Below are 19,073 nucleotides of genomic sequence, written 5' to 3'. Positions count from 1 at the left end.
TTGGTCTAAAATAGGGAAATTTGAGGAGACAAGAGACAAGAGACCTTCCTGGGGAAGGTAAAAGAAATTTTAAATGCAATAAGTATGGAAGTTTTTCAAGCAACCTATGGAGGTAATTATTTATTATTTATAGTCTTATTAATAATAGTCTCAATATGGGTAAGAGTTTGTTAGGGACACTGAGTCACTTCTAGGAAGGCAGGAATATAAAAATTTTAATATAGTATATGTGATTACATTAAACAAATTTAACAGTTTTCATGCAAATTAATATAATAAATTTTATTATTCATAAAGTATTTACAGTATTTTTACTTCAAATCAATTCACTATATATTAGAAGTGATGTGATTCAGAGGGAATCATACAAGTCTAAAGCTGCAGGAAAACTTTTTTTTTTTTTTCAGCTCTGTTACTATGTATTTTTGATTACAACCATGAAACCTTTAGGGCTTCCCTGGTGGCTCAGAGGGTAAAGCATCTGCCTGCAATGCGGGAAACCTGGGTTTGATCCCTGGGTTGGGAAGATTCCCTGGAGAAGGAAATGGCAACTCACTCCAGGTTTTTTGCCTGGAGAATCCCATGGACAGAGAAGCCTGGTAGTCTACAGTCCATGGGGTCGCAGAGTCGGACACGACTGAGCGACTTCACTCACTCATGAAACCTTTTTGCACACTGTGTCAAAAAAGTCACTTTATTATTTCAAAACATGAGTCCCATGAAAATGTAAGTCCTCAGTAAAATGGTATTACAGATTTCCCCTCTCCCCTGCTCTTCTAGTCCTTTTGTCTATTGGATTCAATTTCTTACACCAAGGGTAAAATATATTTTTTAAAGAAATAACATTTTCTATACTTTAAATCCACAGAATAAACTTTTAAAAATCTAGATAAATTTGTTAAAATTTTACAAGTAATGCTAAAGATATTTTGCAAATGCACATGATGTAACAATTGTAATGAATGGAAAGATCTGATCACTGAGAATACCAATAAGATGACAGCACAACTGAAACATAGCAGCCTATACCAATTATTGACCATTATTGGTCTATATCACATTAATAAAAACATCCTCTCATTAACTGCAGTCAATATGATGAACCCCGGGTTTTGGCATCTTCCTGATAGATATGAGTTGCTTTGAAAATTAAAGCACCATTCCATATCTAACTAGAACTTAAGATTCCTAACATCTTGTGGGATATTATTTTTCCAAGAACTTTTTCATGATCTTTTTATTATTATATATTTTATTATTTTAATTAGAGGATAATTACTTTACAATATGGTGACTTTTTTTTCACACATCGAGTCAGTACTAGGTGCACATATGTGCCCTCCCTCTTGAACTTCTTTCCACCTCCTCCCCATCCCACCCTTCTAGGCTGTCACAGAGCACTGGCCTTGGGTTCCCTGCATCATACATGGACTCCCACTGGCTATCCATTTTACATACAGTAACGTGGTAGGAATGAAAACTGATACAGAGAACAGTATGGAGATTCCATAAATAAACTATGATAAAGCTACTATGATCTGTTCTTATATTCAGTAAATAAATATGAAATGATAGAGAAGAAGGTAAGCAATTAAAATTAATTTTAATCCTGCCAGTATTGATTTTCTTTTAAAAATAGAATTTATTAACTGAAATAAATCAGATTAAAGCAGTATTTTGAATTAGATTTTTAACTGCTATAGAGAGAATTTTACTCTAAACCTTTCAATATTGTTAAGTTTTCAATTTACTTTCATTGATCCCAAAAGCCAGATATTTGTTTTTTAAGAAATCAGATACAATGTCTTATGCGGTAGCAGTGATTTACAACAGCACTTTCACTTAGAATCACATGGAGAACTCCACAGCCCATTCTACACATATTGATTCAATTGATTTTGAGGGCATTGGTACACACACACACACACACACATATATATAAAGTTCCACTAGTCTAGGGAATTCTGGCTGAAGTTAGAAAGATAGTCTGGTGGGAATCCCTATTACATTATTACACAATAAGAACTTTCTATTCAAAATATGGACCAGCAACATAAAGACCTCCTGGGAGTTTGTTAAAAATGCAAAAGCTTGGGCCCTATCCCAAATCTACTGGTTTAGAATATGAACTTAAAAAGACTCTCAAATTGAACTCAAAAAGAACTTTCAGGTATTTTTCTGAGATCTGCCCCTCCTGTGAAAGATATCTTTCTTACTTCCTGGAGTTAAACAGACTCACTCCGGGAATCATGTGAAACTGAGATAAAAAACAATACAATCTATTAATTTATATTATTTAAATATGATATACATTTATTCTCAGAATAGTTATTCAGTTATTCTCTCAAAGTAGTGAAGTTATATAATAACAGAATCATAATCATAATCAGAAATCATGGTAGTTATGGAATTAGAACCAGAAAAGTTATCAGCTAAGATGCATTTTTCACTATGAGAATACTGTTGCAGCTTGGGAAATATTTGAAACCTCTTGTCTGCAACACCATGGTCTCAATCTTCACGATAGTGAACTAGAAACTTGAAAAGTTCCTTATAGGAAGAGAACTTTCAGTCTCTCAACACTTTTGCTCTATAATTGCTATTTATTTACATGCTTTGTATGACTCATTCATTTCTTCATACTTCTGAAGAGGAGCAGAATATGCCGTCCCAGAATATGTTTCTTTGGCAAAACATTTTTTTGAGCTGATTATTTCAAGAAACAGCATAAACAGGAGAAGCTTTAAAAACAGAGTAGAAGTTACCCTTTTGCAAGGGACATTTACATTTGTAAAGAAAATCTGTGTTTATGTTTCCCTCTCTTTACAAGGAAGTGAATCTTGTTGTTTTTCAGGCCCTAAGACATGTCCAACATTATGCCACTCCGTAGACTGCAGCACGCCAGACTTCCCTGTCCTTCACTATTTCCCAGAGTTGCTCAAGCTCATATTCACTGAATCAGTGATGCCATCCAACCCTCTCATTCTCTGTTGTCCCTTTTTCCTTCTACCTTCAATCTTTCCCAGTATCAGGGTCTTTTCCAATGAGTTGGCTCTTCATATCAGATGGCCAAAGTACTGCAGTTTCAGCATCAGTCCTTCCAGTGAATATTCAGGGTTGATTTCCTTTAGGATTGACAAGTTTGACCTCCTTGCTGTCCAAGAGACTCTCAAGAGGCTTCTCCAGCACCACAGTTTGAAAGCAACAGTTCTTTGGTGCTCAGCCTTTTTTACTGTCCAGCTCTCACATCCATTCATGACTACTGGAAAAACCATATCTTTGACCATACGGACCTTTATCAGCTAAGTAATATCTCCGCTTTTTAATATGCTGTACTATTGTTTTTGACTACTCCTCCCTTTTCTCTGCATCCCCTCCCTTCCCTGATTAGCCAGTTTGAACCTGCCCTTTGGAACTCAGGGAAGGCCATGGATGTTGGAATCTTATCTACTCCCTACAAACAAGAAAAGGGGAACAGATAGTCTTCTGTGCCCAGGAGCCCCTCAGACCTGCTCAGTTTCAACAGGGAAAGAGAAGAGGGGATATAGGTATGTTAAGAGAGAGTAAATTATTTCTGGGCTTCCTTCATGGCTCAGATGGTAAAGACTCTGCCTGCATTGTAGGAGACCCAGGTTTAATCTCTGGGTGGGGCGAATCCCCTGGAGAAGGAAATGGCAACCCACTCTAGTGTCCTTGCCTAAGAAATCCTCTGGACAGAGGAGCCTGGCAGGCTACAGTTCCTGGGGTTTCAAAGAGTTGGACACAACTGGGTGACCAATGCTTTCACTTTCTTTTCAAGTTAGTGTTAGGAAACACATGGGGCCTTAGAAGAATAGATGGGAGGCAAGGCTTGTGACACAGTGAGTCTGGGTGTGGTGTCAATTTCTAGTCTCCTTTCCTGTGACAAGAATCAATCTTCCCTCAGTGATGAAACTTCCAGGTAGGGGCCCTTGAACAATTGATTTACTTTTGGAGGATCTGCCTTTAGGCAGATACAGGCATTCAGAGAAAGAAAAGCTTCCCTCTGGATTAGCTGTTTTTGCAAGTGCTTACAGCTCAAAATAATTACTATGCAAAGTGGTGTACTTTTGGGTGGTATATTCTGCTACTCTTCACATATATTCTCTCAACCACTATAGTAATGTTTGATTACATTTTGGACTTTCCAGTACCCATTTTTAAATGATGCTTTAGAAAAGCATAAATGACATTATTTATTTCTCAAGAGTTATAGAGAAAATAACAGTTTCCTATAGCACCAAAACACACTAGAATCATCTTCAAATCTTTCACAAGTAGAGCTTATCATGAACCATTTGCATTCACTTCAGTTCAGTTCAGTTGCTCAGTCGTGTCTGACTCTTTGCAACCCCATGAATCGCAGCACGCCAGGCCTCCCTGTCCATCACAAACTCCCGGAGTTGACTCAGACTCACGTCCATCGAGTCAGTGATGCCATTTAGCCCTCTCATCCTCTGTCGTCCCCTTTTCCTCCTGCCCCCAATCCCTCCCAGCATGAGTCTTCCAATGAGTCAACTCTTCGCATGAGGTGGCCAAAGTACTGGAGTTTCAGCTTTAGCATCCTTCCTTCCAAAGAAATCCCAGGGCTGATCTCCTTCAGAATGGACTGGTTGGATCTCCTTGCAGTCCAAGGGACTCTCAAGAGGCTTCTCCATCACCACAGTTCAAAGGCATCAATTCTTCAGCACTCAGCTTTCTTCACAGTCCAACTCTCACATCTATACCTGACCACAGGAAAAACCATAGCCTTGACTAGACGGACCTTTGTTGGCAAAGTAATGTCTCTGCTTTTGAATATGCTATCTAGGTTGGTCATAACTTTTCTTCCAAGGAGTAAGCATCTTTTAATTTCATGGCTGCAGTCACCATCTGCAGTGATTTTGGAGCCCCAAAAAATAAAGTCTGACACTGTTTCCACTGTTTCCCCATCTATTAAGGCTTGAATATTAATATCTTTATTAATAATACCTCTCAGGATATTCCAATGTCTGGCAAAATAAAACACAACACCAAGAGCACAGCAAAAATTAATGCTTAAAATGCACTGACAACTTATTAGGTCATCCCCTTAACCCAGCATTACTATAGTTATTAAAATCTCCTCTTAAATTTTTCTAGTCAGAAAAATAGTCTTCAAAAGAAAACTAGACACCTTGATTTATATATTTTTAAAATGTATAATTAGATTTGTTCAAAAGCATTTCAAGGTGGATATTTAAAAATTGAATTTAAAAATAATCCAATACATCTAACTAGCGAAAGTATTTATCATATATGAGTTCTTTCAAATGTTTAGTTGTGTGGATTGAAAACAGAATCTATAGTTGTGATGATATATATTAAACATTTAATACTTTCTTAATTCTTAATAATCATAATTTTAAATGTTTTATTAAATGAATATGCTGTTTTGTTAAATATATATGTCTAAAATGATACATGATTTAGTCACTGGGCTTCCCAGGTGGCACTAAGGTAAAGAACCTGCCTGCTAATGCAGATGGGGGTTCAATCCCTGGGTCATAAAGATCCTCTGGAGGAGGGCATGGAAATACGCTCCAGTATTCTTGCCTGGAGAATCCCATGGACAGAGGAGCCTGGTGGGCTATAGTCCATAGTCACAAAGAGTCGGACATGACTGAAGCAACTTAGCATGCATGCACATATTACCCTGATTTCAAATTATTTGGATCTATTCCCAGATATCAGATCAAAGAGCAAATATTTGACACTTGATGATAAATAAATTTTATATTTTACCTAAAGTTATTGAAATAACATTATATAAAAATTTAAATAACTTTTCAAAATTTTCATCTGTACATAACCATGTTTTGTGTATTCTTTGCTTAAAGATGGAGCATTATGAGACATTCTGATATGTATATTAACTGCTGCTGCTACTGCTAAGTCGCTTCTGTCGTGTCCGACTCCATGAGACCCCAGAGACGGCAGCCCACCAGGCTCCCCCGTCCCTGGGATTCTCCAGGCAAGAACACTGGAGTGGGTTGCCATTTCCTTCTCCAGTTAGTATATTAACTAACAGTGACCAAAAGGTAAAACATTAAAATGTCTCCAGGAATAATCAATAATCTTACATATATAAACCTTTTTTTTTTTTGTCCAGGGCTATGGTGGCTATATTGCATCCATGATCTTAAAATCAGATGAAAAACTTTTTAAATGTGGATCAGTGATTGCACCCATTATAGACTTGAAGTTGTATGGTGAGTAATTCCTGCAGACTGACCTAAAATAATGTATTGATTTATAGAAACAAAAGTCCTCACGTAGAGATGCTCAGTCGAGGTCATTTACCATGTACTATCAGAGATGTTTTCAGCAGTTTATCACCTCTCTGATTCGATCAGTTTTACTGGTGCATGACAATTAAATGTGAAAGGTAGAAACTAAATAATGAAATGTGCTAGTCAAATGGTTTTTAGTGTATCCTTAAATTTCTGTGTTCTTGGATCATAGCCTCAGCTTTCTCTGAAAGATATCTTGGTATGCCATCAAAAGACGAAAGCACATACCAGGTAACTAACTTAAAAGCAATGAGTAAAGAATAGTATTTTTATTCTAAAACTGCTGAATGCAAATATAGGTTAATCTCTATATACAGATTCTTGTGTTTTTATTTATAGGCATCTAGTGTGCTACATAATATTCATGGCTTGAAAGAAGAAAATATATTAATAATCCATGGGACTGCTGACAGTAAGTAGCTGCTTAGTGTCATTTGCTGCTTATTGATGGAGTCTGACCTTGAACAAAGGGGCACCTCCAAGGATTTGCTTACAGGAGGTGCTGTAACCTTCTGGGGAGGAGAGCAGAAGAGAATGGCACAAGCAATCGGATACCTGGTAGGAAGTGGGCAGAAGGACAGAAGGACATCAGGACTAAGAGTGGAGGAGGCAATGGGGCTTGATGGCAGCCACTGTGCAGTAAAACTCTGTGATGATGGAAATGTTTGTGCAGCTGAGCACAGTAGCCACTGGCCATGTGTGCTTGACATATTTAGTATGACTGAGAAACTGAATTTTTAAACTTTATTTAATTGTAATTAACTTAAATATAAATAACCATGTGTGGTTACTCACTACTAGGATCATGTTGTTCAGCATACCGCACATGGACTCTAACCTGAAAAACAACAGCATAGCAAAAGGTGCCAGCACTGAGATGAAATTCTGATGAGATTTCTCACTTAAGTTAAAACAAAAAACAAAAAAAGCACTTTTATATCACCTCCTTTTTTATTATTTTATACATTGGAGATGGATGTGATTGATATTACTAGTAATAAATAATATCATTTTATATTCACCTGAAGTGTTAGTGGCTCAAAGAAATTATATCTTTTTTCACATTATTTTATGTGAAATTTTACAACAGAGGGCTGAGTATTTATAGCTCCACTCACAGATGAGAAAAATCAATTTCAAGGAGGAAACTGATTTATCCAAGGCTACCTGGCAAGTGAACAAGGAGAAGCAAAGCCTTGAAGCAATATTTCCTAAATCTTAAACTTGTTTTTGTCAGTCTACCCTGCCTTGCCTCAGTATTTTTATCCCATTTTACAGAGAATATTACTAACAAGGGCTTACAGTGAAGATAACACTAGCCCTCAAACTTGACTTTTAAGCATGTCAGGTCATAGTTAAAATAGTTAAATTAGAGCTCATATCAATACCAATATACAGTATGTATATGTTTATAGTATATATGTGAATAAATAGGTAAATTAGGGAGAAGAGACAAATCTCCCTTAGGTAGATTTCCAAACCATTTTTGTAGGTGCCCCACCTCAAAGAGGCAAAGCTCAATCCTCCTCCCTTCACCCTACTTAGTGATTTGCTTCAAAAGCCTACTAACTGATGAGAGCCTGAGGAATAGCACAGGGAACTGTCAGTGCTCTGTGCTGCTTCACTTACCTGATAAAATGTGAGTAGACCTTCAACACCGATCACTTCAAAGGAAATGCACCTATGTGTTTGCACACACACACACACACACAACAAATGTACTCACACATACACACACATATTCCATATGGGACTCATAGATTATAGGCAGTCAATCAATAGTAATATAATACTACCATTGTTAGTATTATCTTTCAAAATTATCATCAAATCAGGAAACTCAACCAATTAGACTTAATGCCTCTGTTTAGTTTTAAGAAGGGATACACGGCAATTATCAACATGCTTTGCACTAGAAACTAAACAGAAAAAAAAACTAGAAAATCCATTTGCACATTTATTTTCAGCTTTATCCATAAAGCTGAATGATGGAGTCTTTTTCAATTTGTTTTCTACAATAAACAAATGAGGTATATAGAGTATCATTTTACCTCAGTCATTACCCTATTTATTAGCATTTCTGGTAGCTTACCTTTATGGAGCAATTTGCAGTTATTTAGAAATGACATGGCAATTTTCCCATTAAGTACAATAAGAGAATGTTGGAAAAGATTACCAGAATTTTAAAAGATGAAAATGATTATTTAGAGTCTTTTATTGTCTGCTCTGTAGCAGGATCAATCAGTACCATAGCATTAGAGCAATGAAGTCTAAACTATTGGTAAGACTGCCCTACTTTTACAAAGACAGTTGAAACACATTAGCTTAAAAGTTATTTACAGAAATTTGAAGATGCACAGTTTAAGAATGTACAGCCAAGGCAGCCTATGAGCAAAATGCTACACAAAATTATTGAAGTGATTTGTCCAAGTCTTCATAGCTAGTTCAGGTCAATGTTGCTGCCCACACTTAGGCTGCTATGCTACTTATTTCGGTTTTGTAACTGAGGTTCAGGGAGTAGCAAGTTAGAAAGAAAGAGGAGAAACCAATATGGTCCACATTAAATATTTAGCCCTGAGTAATATCAATAACCTCAGATATGCAGATGACACCACCCTTATGGCAGAAAGTGAAGAGGCACTAAAAAACCTCTTGATGAAAGTGAAAGTGGAGAGTGAAAAAGTTGGCTTAAAGCTCAACATTCAGAAAATGAAAATCATGGCATCCAGTCCCATCACTTCATGGGAAATAGATGGGGAAACAGTGGAAACAGTGTCAGACTTTATTTTGGGGGGCTCCAAAATCACTGCAGATGGTGACTGCAGCCATGAAATTGAAAGACACTTACTCCTTGGAAGGAAAGTTATGACCAAGCTAGATAGCATATTCAAAAGCAGAGACATTACTTTGCCAACAAAGGTCCGTCTAGTCAAGGCTTTGGTTTTTCCTGTGGTCATGTATGGATGTGAGAGTTGGACTGTGAAGAAGGCTGAGTGCTGAAGAATTGATGCTTTTGAACTGTGGTGTTGGAGAAGACTCTTGGGAGTCCCTTGGACTGCAAGGAGATCCAACCAGTCCATTCTGAAGGAGATCAGCCCTGGGATTTCTTTGGAAGGAATGATGCTAAAGCTGAAACTCCAGTACTTTGGCTACCTCATGCGAAGAGTTGACTCATTGGAAGACTCTGATGCTGGGAGGGATTGGGGGCAGGAGGAGAAGGGGGCGACAAAGGATGAGATGGCTGGATGGCATCACTGACTCGATGGACGTGAGTCTGAGTTAACTCCAGAAGTTGGTGACGGACAGGGAGGCCTGGCGTGCTGTGATTCATGGGGTCGCAAAGAGTTGGACACCACTGAGCAACTGAACTGAACTGAACTGAATGAGATATGCATGCTATTTTCTCAAGATGTGCTTTTCTTCTTAATTTGATATAAAGCAGAATGTCAGTGTTTGAGATTGACCCTAGTAAACCTCAGAAACGAAGAAGGCTGGTTTGCTGTATTACTATCCAGACAGGCATTCACTCTGTTAAAATTATTATCATGGTATAAAATATGTGAATAATTAGAAATAATAAATGGCATTCAGTAAAGTAAATCTAACCACAATTCTGTAGAGTAAGTAGAGACTTAGTAGTAACTCCTGCTTTAATGTATTTTTTTATAATGTGAAGCTCAAAGTTTTATTACCATTGTACAGATTGGCTTTCCAGGTAAAGCTAGGTATCAGTCTTTTAAATGTGCACTGGATGTAAAGTAAAATACTTAATTTCTTTGAAAAAATGTTATAAAAACGTTTTAATCCTGAAAAATGTATTTCCTTCAATATCATAATTTAATTTCTTGCAGCCAAAGTTCATTTCCAGCATTCAGCAGAATTAATCAAACACCTAATAAAAGCTGGAGTGAACTATACTATGCAGGTAAGCCACTTTTTCAGAATAATGTGTTGTTCTACCTTAGTTTCTTGTCGTGAGATACAGAACACAGTTTTTGCATGATTCCATCTCCCACCCTTTTATTTGTTTTTGATTTTTGTTCTTCTTTTTTCTTTTTTTACCAAATTGTCTTTACTTCCTTATTACAGTGAGAATGTAGATCATCTTGTTTTACATGTGAATTGCATAAACTCTTTCAAAAATGCTTGTTTCTCAGACATTTATTCATTATCATTGATAAGAAATTCTTTTAAAATGATAAATTTTATTTCCCTTCTGGTCCTTTTGTCTTTCTTATGGTCTCCATCACTCTTTTCATGAAAGATAGGGGGCGAAGTGTTTTGAGTAAATATCACAAGACAAAAGGGAAAAGAGAAAACATCATTTACGTTTCTGCATTCAACCATATTTAGTAAATATTTATCAAGGACTTAATTTACATGAGTCTCTATACTAAATGGATCAAGAAGACATACTTTACACATCAAGGAACTTTCAGTCTGGTGGAGTAGTTATGAAAGGGAAATAAAGTTACTTTCATTCCTAAGCATTTGGAAGAACTAAAAGTGGTTCAGCTTATCAAAAGTATAGGTACCACGGTTAGAATGATGAAAAATGAAGATGTAGCAATAAACAAATGGAGGGTCATGGCACTGACCATAGACTGTGAGGCTTTACTCAGAGGGAAATGTGGCACTAGCTAAAAACTTTATACCCAGGAATTGCTGTGACAATATGTTCACTTATGTTTTTAAAAAAATCACTCATGTTGTTTATATTGAAAAGGACACTGTCAAAGTAAAATTTTCATCGTGCCAAAGTAAACAAACAAGGAAAATTTTACTTGGGACTACTGCAATAAGGGAGGAAGACTAAACTCAACTCTTTTGAAACAATGGGCTGGGGAGTTTTTGAGAGTCCCCATGAGGGATTCATTGGTCCTGGTGTTTGGTAACAGGCCAAGGAAAAGTAAAGTAAGTAAAAGTAAGGAAAGGAAAGGAAAAGTAAACTTTCTTGTACCTTTATGGTAAGAGATAACTTGGAGACTGGGAAATGGGGATGCTCTCTCCTTCAGTGTTTACATTTTAAAGTGATGATTTCCAGGACTTCCCTGGTGGTGCAGTGGTTAAGACTCAGTGCTTCCAATGCAGGGGGTGCAGGTTTCATTCTTGGTCTGGGAACTAAGTAACCACATGTTGTATGGTGCAGTCCCCCTGCCCCCAAAAATAACTAAAAGTAAAAAAAAAAAAAAGAAAAAAGAGAGAGAGAGATGGTTCCCAAGTCCTTGAGAAAGATATTTCCTGGATTGTAAAACTGACAAAAGTCTGAAAGAAGATTTATATAAATTTCAAAGGGGCAGAGAATGAACTTACAGTTGCCAGTTTTCTACATTAAATACTGTAAAGGGAGGTCAGGGGCCTATAGTCAGGATGAAACAGCCCAAAATGTAGCTAAGTTGATATTAATGTCATCTTGTTCAGTGTGAACATAGAAGGCTCTAACTTTTTGGATAACCAATCCTAATTTATTTACTTTATTTGTTTATTTTTTGGCTTGCAGGATCTTAGTTCCCCAACCAGGGATTAAACTCCAGCCCCCAGGCAGCAAAAGGGCAGAATCCTAACCACTGGAACACCAGGGAATTTCTAACAAATCCTGATTCACAGGCACAAAATTTCATTTTGTCTCAAGTGTCTTGTTTTGATCTAATTAAAATAAAAATGAAATATTTAGCATGAAAGACTCAGAATTGAATACCATGAGATTTTGGTTAAATATTGTTTTCTGAAGTTCCCTTGCCATGGAGCTGAAGTAATGAATTCTGAGAGAGAAGGCTTTCTTTGACAACTTTAAATCTCCTTTCCATTCAATATCTTAGGTCTACCCAGATGAAGGCCATAACGTATCTGAGAAGAGCAAGTATCATCTCTACAGCACAATTCTCAGATTCTTCAGTGATTGTTTAAAGGAAGAAATACCAGTGTTGCCACAGGAACCAGAAGAAGATGAATAAAAGACCCTATTTATATAGAGCGGAAGGGGATATTGAGGCTCAATGGAACCTAACGAAGAGACTGTAATATTGTAGATGCTCCAGAATTTCAAGGGCAGCTTAAGGAGATGACACTGGAACAGCACACTCAGAGACAATGAACTAGAATTTGAATACAGAAGTCCATGTCTACTGTGTTGCCAAGGGTGCAGAACCTGTTTCTTTGTGTAAGAAAAGTCAAAGGGTTGGTTTCCGGGGAGAAATTAGTTTTGCATTAAAGTAGGAGTAGTGCATGTTTTCTTCTGTTATCCCCCTATTTGTTCTGTAATTAATTGCTCTCATTTTAATTTCAGTGGCCACCGTCATCTTTGCATATAATGCACAACTTCTCAGTACTACAGTCCCTGATCTTTGATGGCCAAGCTGCAATCTAACACTTTACTGTACCTTTAAAATAAGTGCAATTCCTTCATTGTCTATTATGATGCTTAAGAAAAGAGTCAGTTAATAAAACCAGAGTATTTTATGTAACTTCTGTTTATAAAAAGACATTTTTAAATGGGTCACAGGTCATGTAGAAATATGGGTTTCAGCACCTTCCAAAGTTCAGCCAGTTATCAGTAGATACAATATCTTTAAGTCAACACATGAGTGTACGTCTCACAATATGTATACACACGTGTGCATATGCAGTCAATAAATCTATCTTAACATGTTATTCATGCTACAAAGGATAAACTTGATGACTTAGAAGAGATGCTTACAGGCTGTAATGGATGCTTTGTTTAATGAGCCAAATATGATGAAATTTTTTTTCAATTCAAATTCTAGCTATTGCTTTCCTATAAATGTTTGGGTTGTGTTTGGTATTGTTTTTAGTGGTTAATAGTTTTCTAGTTGCAGTTTAATTTTTTGAATATGATACCTTGTCACATGTAAATTAGGTACTTAAATATTAAATTATAGTTTCTGATAAAGAAATTTTGTTAACAATACTATACCACTGAGTGCTATTTTGCTCTTTTGGTGGAAAACGCTTTTTTAAAACACTTAATCCTTTTTCTTCTCTCAATGAAAAACCAATTCTCATTTTCATTGTAAAAGCAAAGAGCTGGGTTATTTCATTTGCCAGTTCTTTTTTAGTATCCCATGCCTGCCCAATGCATCTGTTATTGTTTAATTTAAATCCTTCTGGTGAGATTTAGAAATGAAATACTTTTTATTCATTGGCCAAAAAAGTTCACAAACAGCAGTGTTTACTATTTAAGGCACAAAATGCATTAATTTCTGTGCTGTGTTGATTTGCAGTAGTGAGTAATTGAGAGTGTAAAATAAACTTGACTGTAATGAAGTCAATTTAAGTCATGAGAATATTAACTTTTCTGACAAAAATCAAAGAATATCTTCTCATTTCACTGGAGGGATCTTCCAGAAGATATGTCCAAAAGTCAAGCACAGAAGTTCAGGTAAATCTAGGCAGAAGACTGGGTTTTTGTGGTTTTAAAAATTTCTTAGGACAGGCTAGATTATAATGACATCAGAATACCAGGAGGAAACTTAAAAATTTCGTGGAATTGCTCAGTAACCCTCTTGTTTTATGAAGGCATCAACCCTAAAATCTGGGTGTTTGGAAATACATAAGTCATTTTTTGGGTATTCTGCTTTTCTCCCATATTCTTTGGAGCTGCATCTTCACTGCTGTGTTGGATTCCATTTAAAATGGGAAAAATTTTTGAAAGATCCATTTCAGGTCTTTTTCAAGACTAGTAAAACACATTTTTTTAAAAAAAATAAGTATACTGTTTTAAAAAATAAGTGTAAAAGGAAAGCTTTGCCTATTTTATTAAGATGGAAATTTCTTTTTTAGGCTGATTTGAAGTCCAATTGAAGCTTTTGAATCAATATTTTAAATTTCAACAACTAGAGTTTTTATGATGCAAATAATTATGTTGTTTGAAAGATGTGGTGTTATTGTCTATTTGAGTAACATTTAAAAAGTACCTTTTACTGTTCCTCATTTCTCTTGTTTTATTATTATTATCAGTGTTTATTTTTCAATTAATTTAATACAGCTTCTAACATGAAAGACATTAGTCTGGAACCCGCTTTCACCTTTAAGGCTAAATAGATATCCAGTGAAAACTACTGATTTGTAGGAAGGTGGAAAATATTTGTTCCTGTGATTATCTGGCTTTTCATAATTGGGCTATTTTGGAAAAGGGAGATGCTCACTAAAACACACAGGCACCAAACATTAAAGGAATCATCTAACTGGATTTTGTCTTTTATACATTTGCCCTTGGTCATAGACTCATTATTTCATATGTGTTCATAAATTCTAATAGTTTCCTAGAACTTTCCAAGTATTATTTGCAAGAGCAAGCTTTCTAAGTGCTGTTTTCCCCCTAAAGTTAAAAAAAAAAAAAGACTCAAAATAAACTATAAGTTCCATAATAAGAAAGTAAGTGGTATTCAGTCATTCACAGAGGTGGGCATATAATATTTTGAAGCTATTTTAAAAAAAGAAAGCAATTTCTCATCTTAATTGTCTCCATTGAGGTTTCTAAGTCAACACTTGGGACTAAATAGATTTTGTGGATTGTTTTTGTTTCTTGACAGAATTTAGGGCAGAGGACTCACTTCAAAACATGAATCTCAGGCCTCCCTGGTGGCTCAGGGATAAAGAATCTGTCTGCCAATGCAGGAGACTGGTTCGATCCCTGGTCCCAGAGAATCCCTCATACCACAGAACAGCTAAGTCCATGCGCAGCAGCTACTGAGCCTGTGCTCTAAAGCTAGGGAACTGAAACTACTGAGGTCCACACACCCTAGAGCCTGTGCTTCACAATGTGAGAAGCCACCAGAATGAGAAGCCCACACATCACAACTAGAGAAAAGCCCCTGCAGCAGTGAAGACCCAGCATGGTCAAAAATAAATAAATAAATCTATAAAACAAACAAACAAAAAAAACACATGAATCTCAGTTCACCTGGAGACTGTGTCTTCTTGATTGGATGTTTAGCACTGAATTCACCATTGAGGGTCTCACAGTTGTAGATCTACTAGAAAAAGACCACAAACTTTTGTTTTTGCCATAAAGAAAATTACTTAAGCCATGGAGCTCAAATGGTAGGCTTTGAAACAGAAGTATCTGGGACTGAATTGCTTTCAAATCTCAAGAATCATTGAGGACACATGACTGCTAGGAAGACTCATGTATGAAATGCCACTTGTCAACTAAAAATATAGTCTCTTAAAGTAGAGAGTTATTTTATTTGGTGAGAATGATAAGGACTCTGAGCCTGGAAGATAGCATCTCAGTAGCTCTGACAAAACTGCTCCAAGGAAGCAGGAGGGGGAGTCAGGCTATCTACAAGTTCGTAACAAAAGGAGCAGGCAGTCTGAACAGAAAAGATTATTGTGAGGTAAGAAAAATCAGATATCAGGTTAAGGAATGTTGCATTCTATGTATGGGAAGATGCAAGCCTCTGGGCTCACCGAATGAACTACTTTCATAATGCACCTCAGCTATCTGGGGGCAATCCTCTTTCGTTGTTCACCTTAAGGAGTGGCAGATGGCTGCTTCTTGCATTCCCCCAGCTCCTCAGCAGTCATCATGGGGAATGGCATAATCTGCTGGATTGCAGTTTTGGAAGCCCTCATTCACATTTGGAGGCCAGAAATTTCTGATGGCTGTGACATTTCTTGTATATTGGTATGACAGGAGATATTTTCATTTCACACACTTCTGTCCTTCCTCACATGGTTTAATCACCTACACATCCTGCAGCAACCAGCATTGTAGTAAATAAACCCTGACACCTCAGCTGGGTTCTTTCTCACTTTCTCTTCTCTGCTGCTAATGTTGTCTATCTGCTAGAACCAACAGTCTCATCACTTACATACTACAAACCTATATGACAATTTAATGGCTCCACAGAAACCCAATTAATGGAAGACAGAAGCAGCTAACTATATGTTCCTCTTTTCCTTCCCTTAGATATTGTACATGGTTCTCAAAGGCCCCATGAAACTCAGCTGTCCACCTCTATACATACTTCGACGTCCCTCTTCCCTATTTCTAGCCTCTCAGTCCTATTTTCTAGAATCACTTCCCAAAATAAACTACCTGTGCACCAATGTTGAATTAGATTTTACTTTCTGTGGAAACACTTTCTTCCCACCAGAGTGTATCATGGTGAATATTACAGGACGAAGAAATAGTATGAGAATAAAGAAGTGGTTTCTTTTCAGGTTGGAAGCTGTTACTACCCAAAAGTTATTGTACTTTTACTGAATACCAAGCATGCAGCAAGAACTTTATATTGTTTATCAAATTGAATCTATTCAATATGCTCTGAAATAGGTATTATGATTCCTATTTTATGGATAAAGAAATTGAGTCTCAGATAAGTATGTAACTTGTCAAATTTGCATAGTTAATGAATTGTTTTCATTCAGGTGCTAAAGTCCTATCTCATTTGCTGCCCCAAGGGCTGCAGCATGTCAGGCTTCCCTGTCCTTCACCATCTCCTGGTCTTTGCTCTAACTCATATCCATTGAGTTGGTGATACAATTCAACCATCTAATCTTCTGTCACCCCCTTCTCCTCCTGCCCTCAATCTTTCCCAGCATCAGGGTCTTTTCCAATGAGTCAGCTCTTTATACCAGGTAGCCAAACTATTGGAGCTTCAGCTTCAGTGTCAGTCCTTCCAATGAATATTCAGGATTGATTTCCCTTGGGATTGACTGGTTTGCTCTTACGGTCCAAAGGACTCTCAATAGTCTTCTCCAGCATCACAGTTCAAAGCAACAATTTTTCAGTGCTCAGCCTTCTTTAGGGTCCAAATCTCACTATATGTACCTTTGTCAGCAAAATGATGTCTCTGCTTTTTAATATGCTTTCTAGGTTTGTCATAGCTTTCCTCCCAAGAAGCAAGTGTCTTTTAATTTTATGGCTGCAATCACTATCCACAGTTAATTTGGAGCCCAAGAAAATAAAATCTGTCACTGTTTTCCACTTTTTCCACTTCTGTTTTCCATGAAGTGATGAAACTAGATGCCATGATCTTAGTTTTTTGAATGTTGAGTTCTAAGCAAGCTTTCTAACTTTCCTTTTTCACTCTCATCAAGAGACTCTTTAGCTCCTCTTTGTTTTCTGACTTCAGCTTGAGCTTCATCCAGCCAGGCAATTCACATGATGTACTCTGCATAAGAGTTAAATAAGTAGAGTGACAATACACAGCCTTGACGTACTCCTTTTCCAATTTTGAACCTGTCTGTTCCATGTCCTATTCTAACTGTTGCTTCTTGATCTGCATACAAGTTTCTCAGGAGACAGGTAAGGTGGTCTGATATTCCTATCTCTTTCAGAATTTTCCAGTTTTTTGTGATCCACACAGTCAAAGACAATTTGGTCTCTGGTTCCTCTAAATCCAGCCTTTTCTAAATATAGCTTGTACATCTGGAAGTTCTCTGTTCATGTACTGTTGAAGTCTAGCATGAAGAATTTTGAGCATGATCTAGCTAACATATGAAATGAGTGTAATTGTGCTGCAGTTTGGACATTCTTTGGCATTGCCCTTCTTTGAGATTGGAATGAAAACTGACAGCTGAGTTTTCCAGATTTGCTGAGTGCAGCACTTTAATAACACCATAATTAATGAGTAAATACCATAAAACCCAGCTCAAGCCAACTTAGAAACCCATTCTGTTCTAAACTATTCCTGAAATGAGGAAAGTTTTAACTCACGTTCACCTCAACTGAGAATAGATTTTAAATATTTAAACATTTAGTTAGAGATATTGTTAGGAAAATTTGATAGCAATAATACTGAAAGGTAAATGATAGTCCAGTGTAGAATATTGACATGTTTGAAGTTACATGGTTTCCCTAATGTCAAGAGTACGTATATAATATTAAAACATGTTTTATTTTTCTGTTGAAGATATGTAACATTTTTATTTTTCTGTTGGAAATATGTAACAGCTATCTCTATCCATTCAAACCCTTGCTCAGAAAAATCATAACTTTATGCCTAGAAAGTTGTAAGTAAATTCCCTTGCTCTGGCATTAACCTAGGACATTCCAAATACTCCAAGAGGTATTCAAAGCATTATGTTAATCAAAGCACCCAGGCTTATAAACATGAAGAAAAGAAGACCTTGTCTCATCATCAAACACTGCAAATTTAGATGTAATAGCTGGCGTCCACCATCCAATTTGCAACCTGACTTAAAAACGTGTTATCTTCCACCATTCTGTCATTAGGGGGAGTAGATTTTGCTTATACTGATCAGCTCTGCTAACATTATTTTCATTTCATTTAACAATATTCCACCAATTCTGGGGGAGAGAGCCTGTGATTTAAAAATTTACTCTTGGACTACCCTGGTGGTTCAGTAGTTAATAATCTGCCTTGCAATGAGGGGACAAAGGATCAATCCCTAGTCTGGGAATATTCCACATGCTGCGGGGCAACTAACCCCATGCACCAAAAATACTGAGCCCTCATCCAGTAACTACTGAAGCCTGTGTGCCAAGAGCCTGTGCTCTGCAATGATAGAACCCACTGTGACTAGAAGCCTACAGCTAGAGACTAGGCCCCTCTTGCCATAACTAGAGAAAGCCGTATGGCAACAAAGACCCAGAACAGTAGTAAATAAATAAATAAAAATTTCACCAATGCAGACAGGTTTTAAAGAAGAAACCAGCCATATAAAAGTGCAACTTTGTTTACATTTTTAAAAAAATTCCAATTAAGTTTAACACAGCCAGGTACAGGAATCACAAGATTTTGATAGAGCAAT

General features: G+C 36.8%; 1 protein-coding gene across 4 annotated transcripts in view; it reads left to right on the top strand.

The window, feature by feature from the left end:
* DPP10 (dipeptidyl peptidase like 10) overlaps nt 1-14,538 on the top strand; it is an 805,225-nt gene extending 790,687 nt beyond the window's left edge. For all 4 annotated transcript variants that reach the window (XM_086367433.1, XM_086367444.1, XM_086367459.1 and 1 more), the window contains 5 exons: nt 6,149-6,248; nt 6,502-6,560; nt 6,669-6,741; nt 10,181-10,254; nt 12,149-14,538. In XM_086367433.1, the coding sequence (XP_086223559.1) occupies nt 6,149-6,248; nt 6,502-6,560; nt 6,669-6,741; nt 10,181-10,254; nt 12,149-12,283 (441 nt within the window). In that variant the 3' untranslated portion in view covers nt 12,284-14,538. The remainder of the gene's footprint in view (nt 1-6,148; nt 6,249-6,501; nt 6,561-6,668; nt 6,742-10,180; nt 10,255-12,148) is intronic.
* The last annotated feature ends 4,535 nt before the right edge of the window (nt 14,539-19,073 follow it).

Source organism: Bos grunniens, chromosome 2 (assembly GCF_055505025.1).
Source record: "Bos grunniens cultivar Pamir isolate PY7600 chromosome 2, Bosgru_T2T1.0, whole genome shotgun sequence".
Lineage (NCBI taxonomy): Eukaryota > Metazoa > Chordata > Mammalia > Artiodactyla > Bovidae > Bos > Bos grunniens.
The sequence above is the reverse complement of the archived record's forward strand: the minus strand, read 5'-3'. Positions and strand labels throughout refer to the sequence as shown.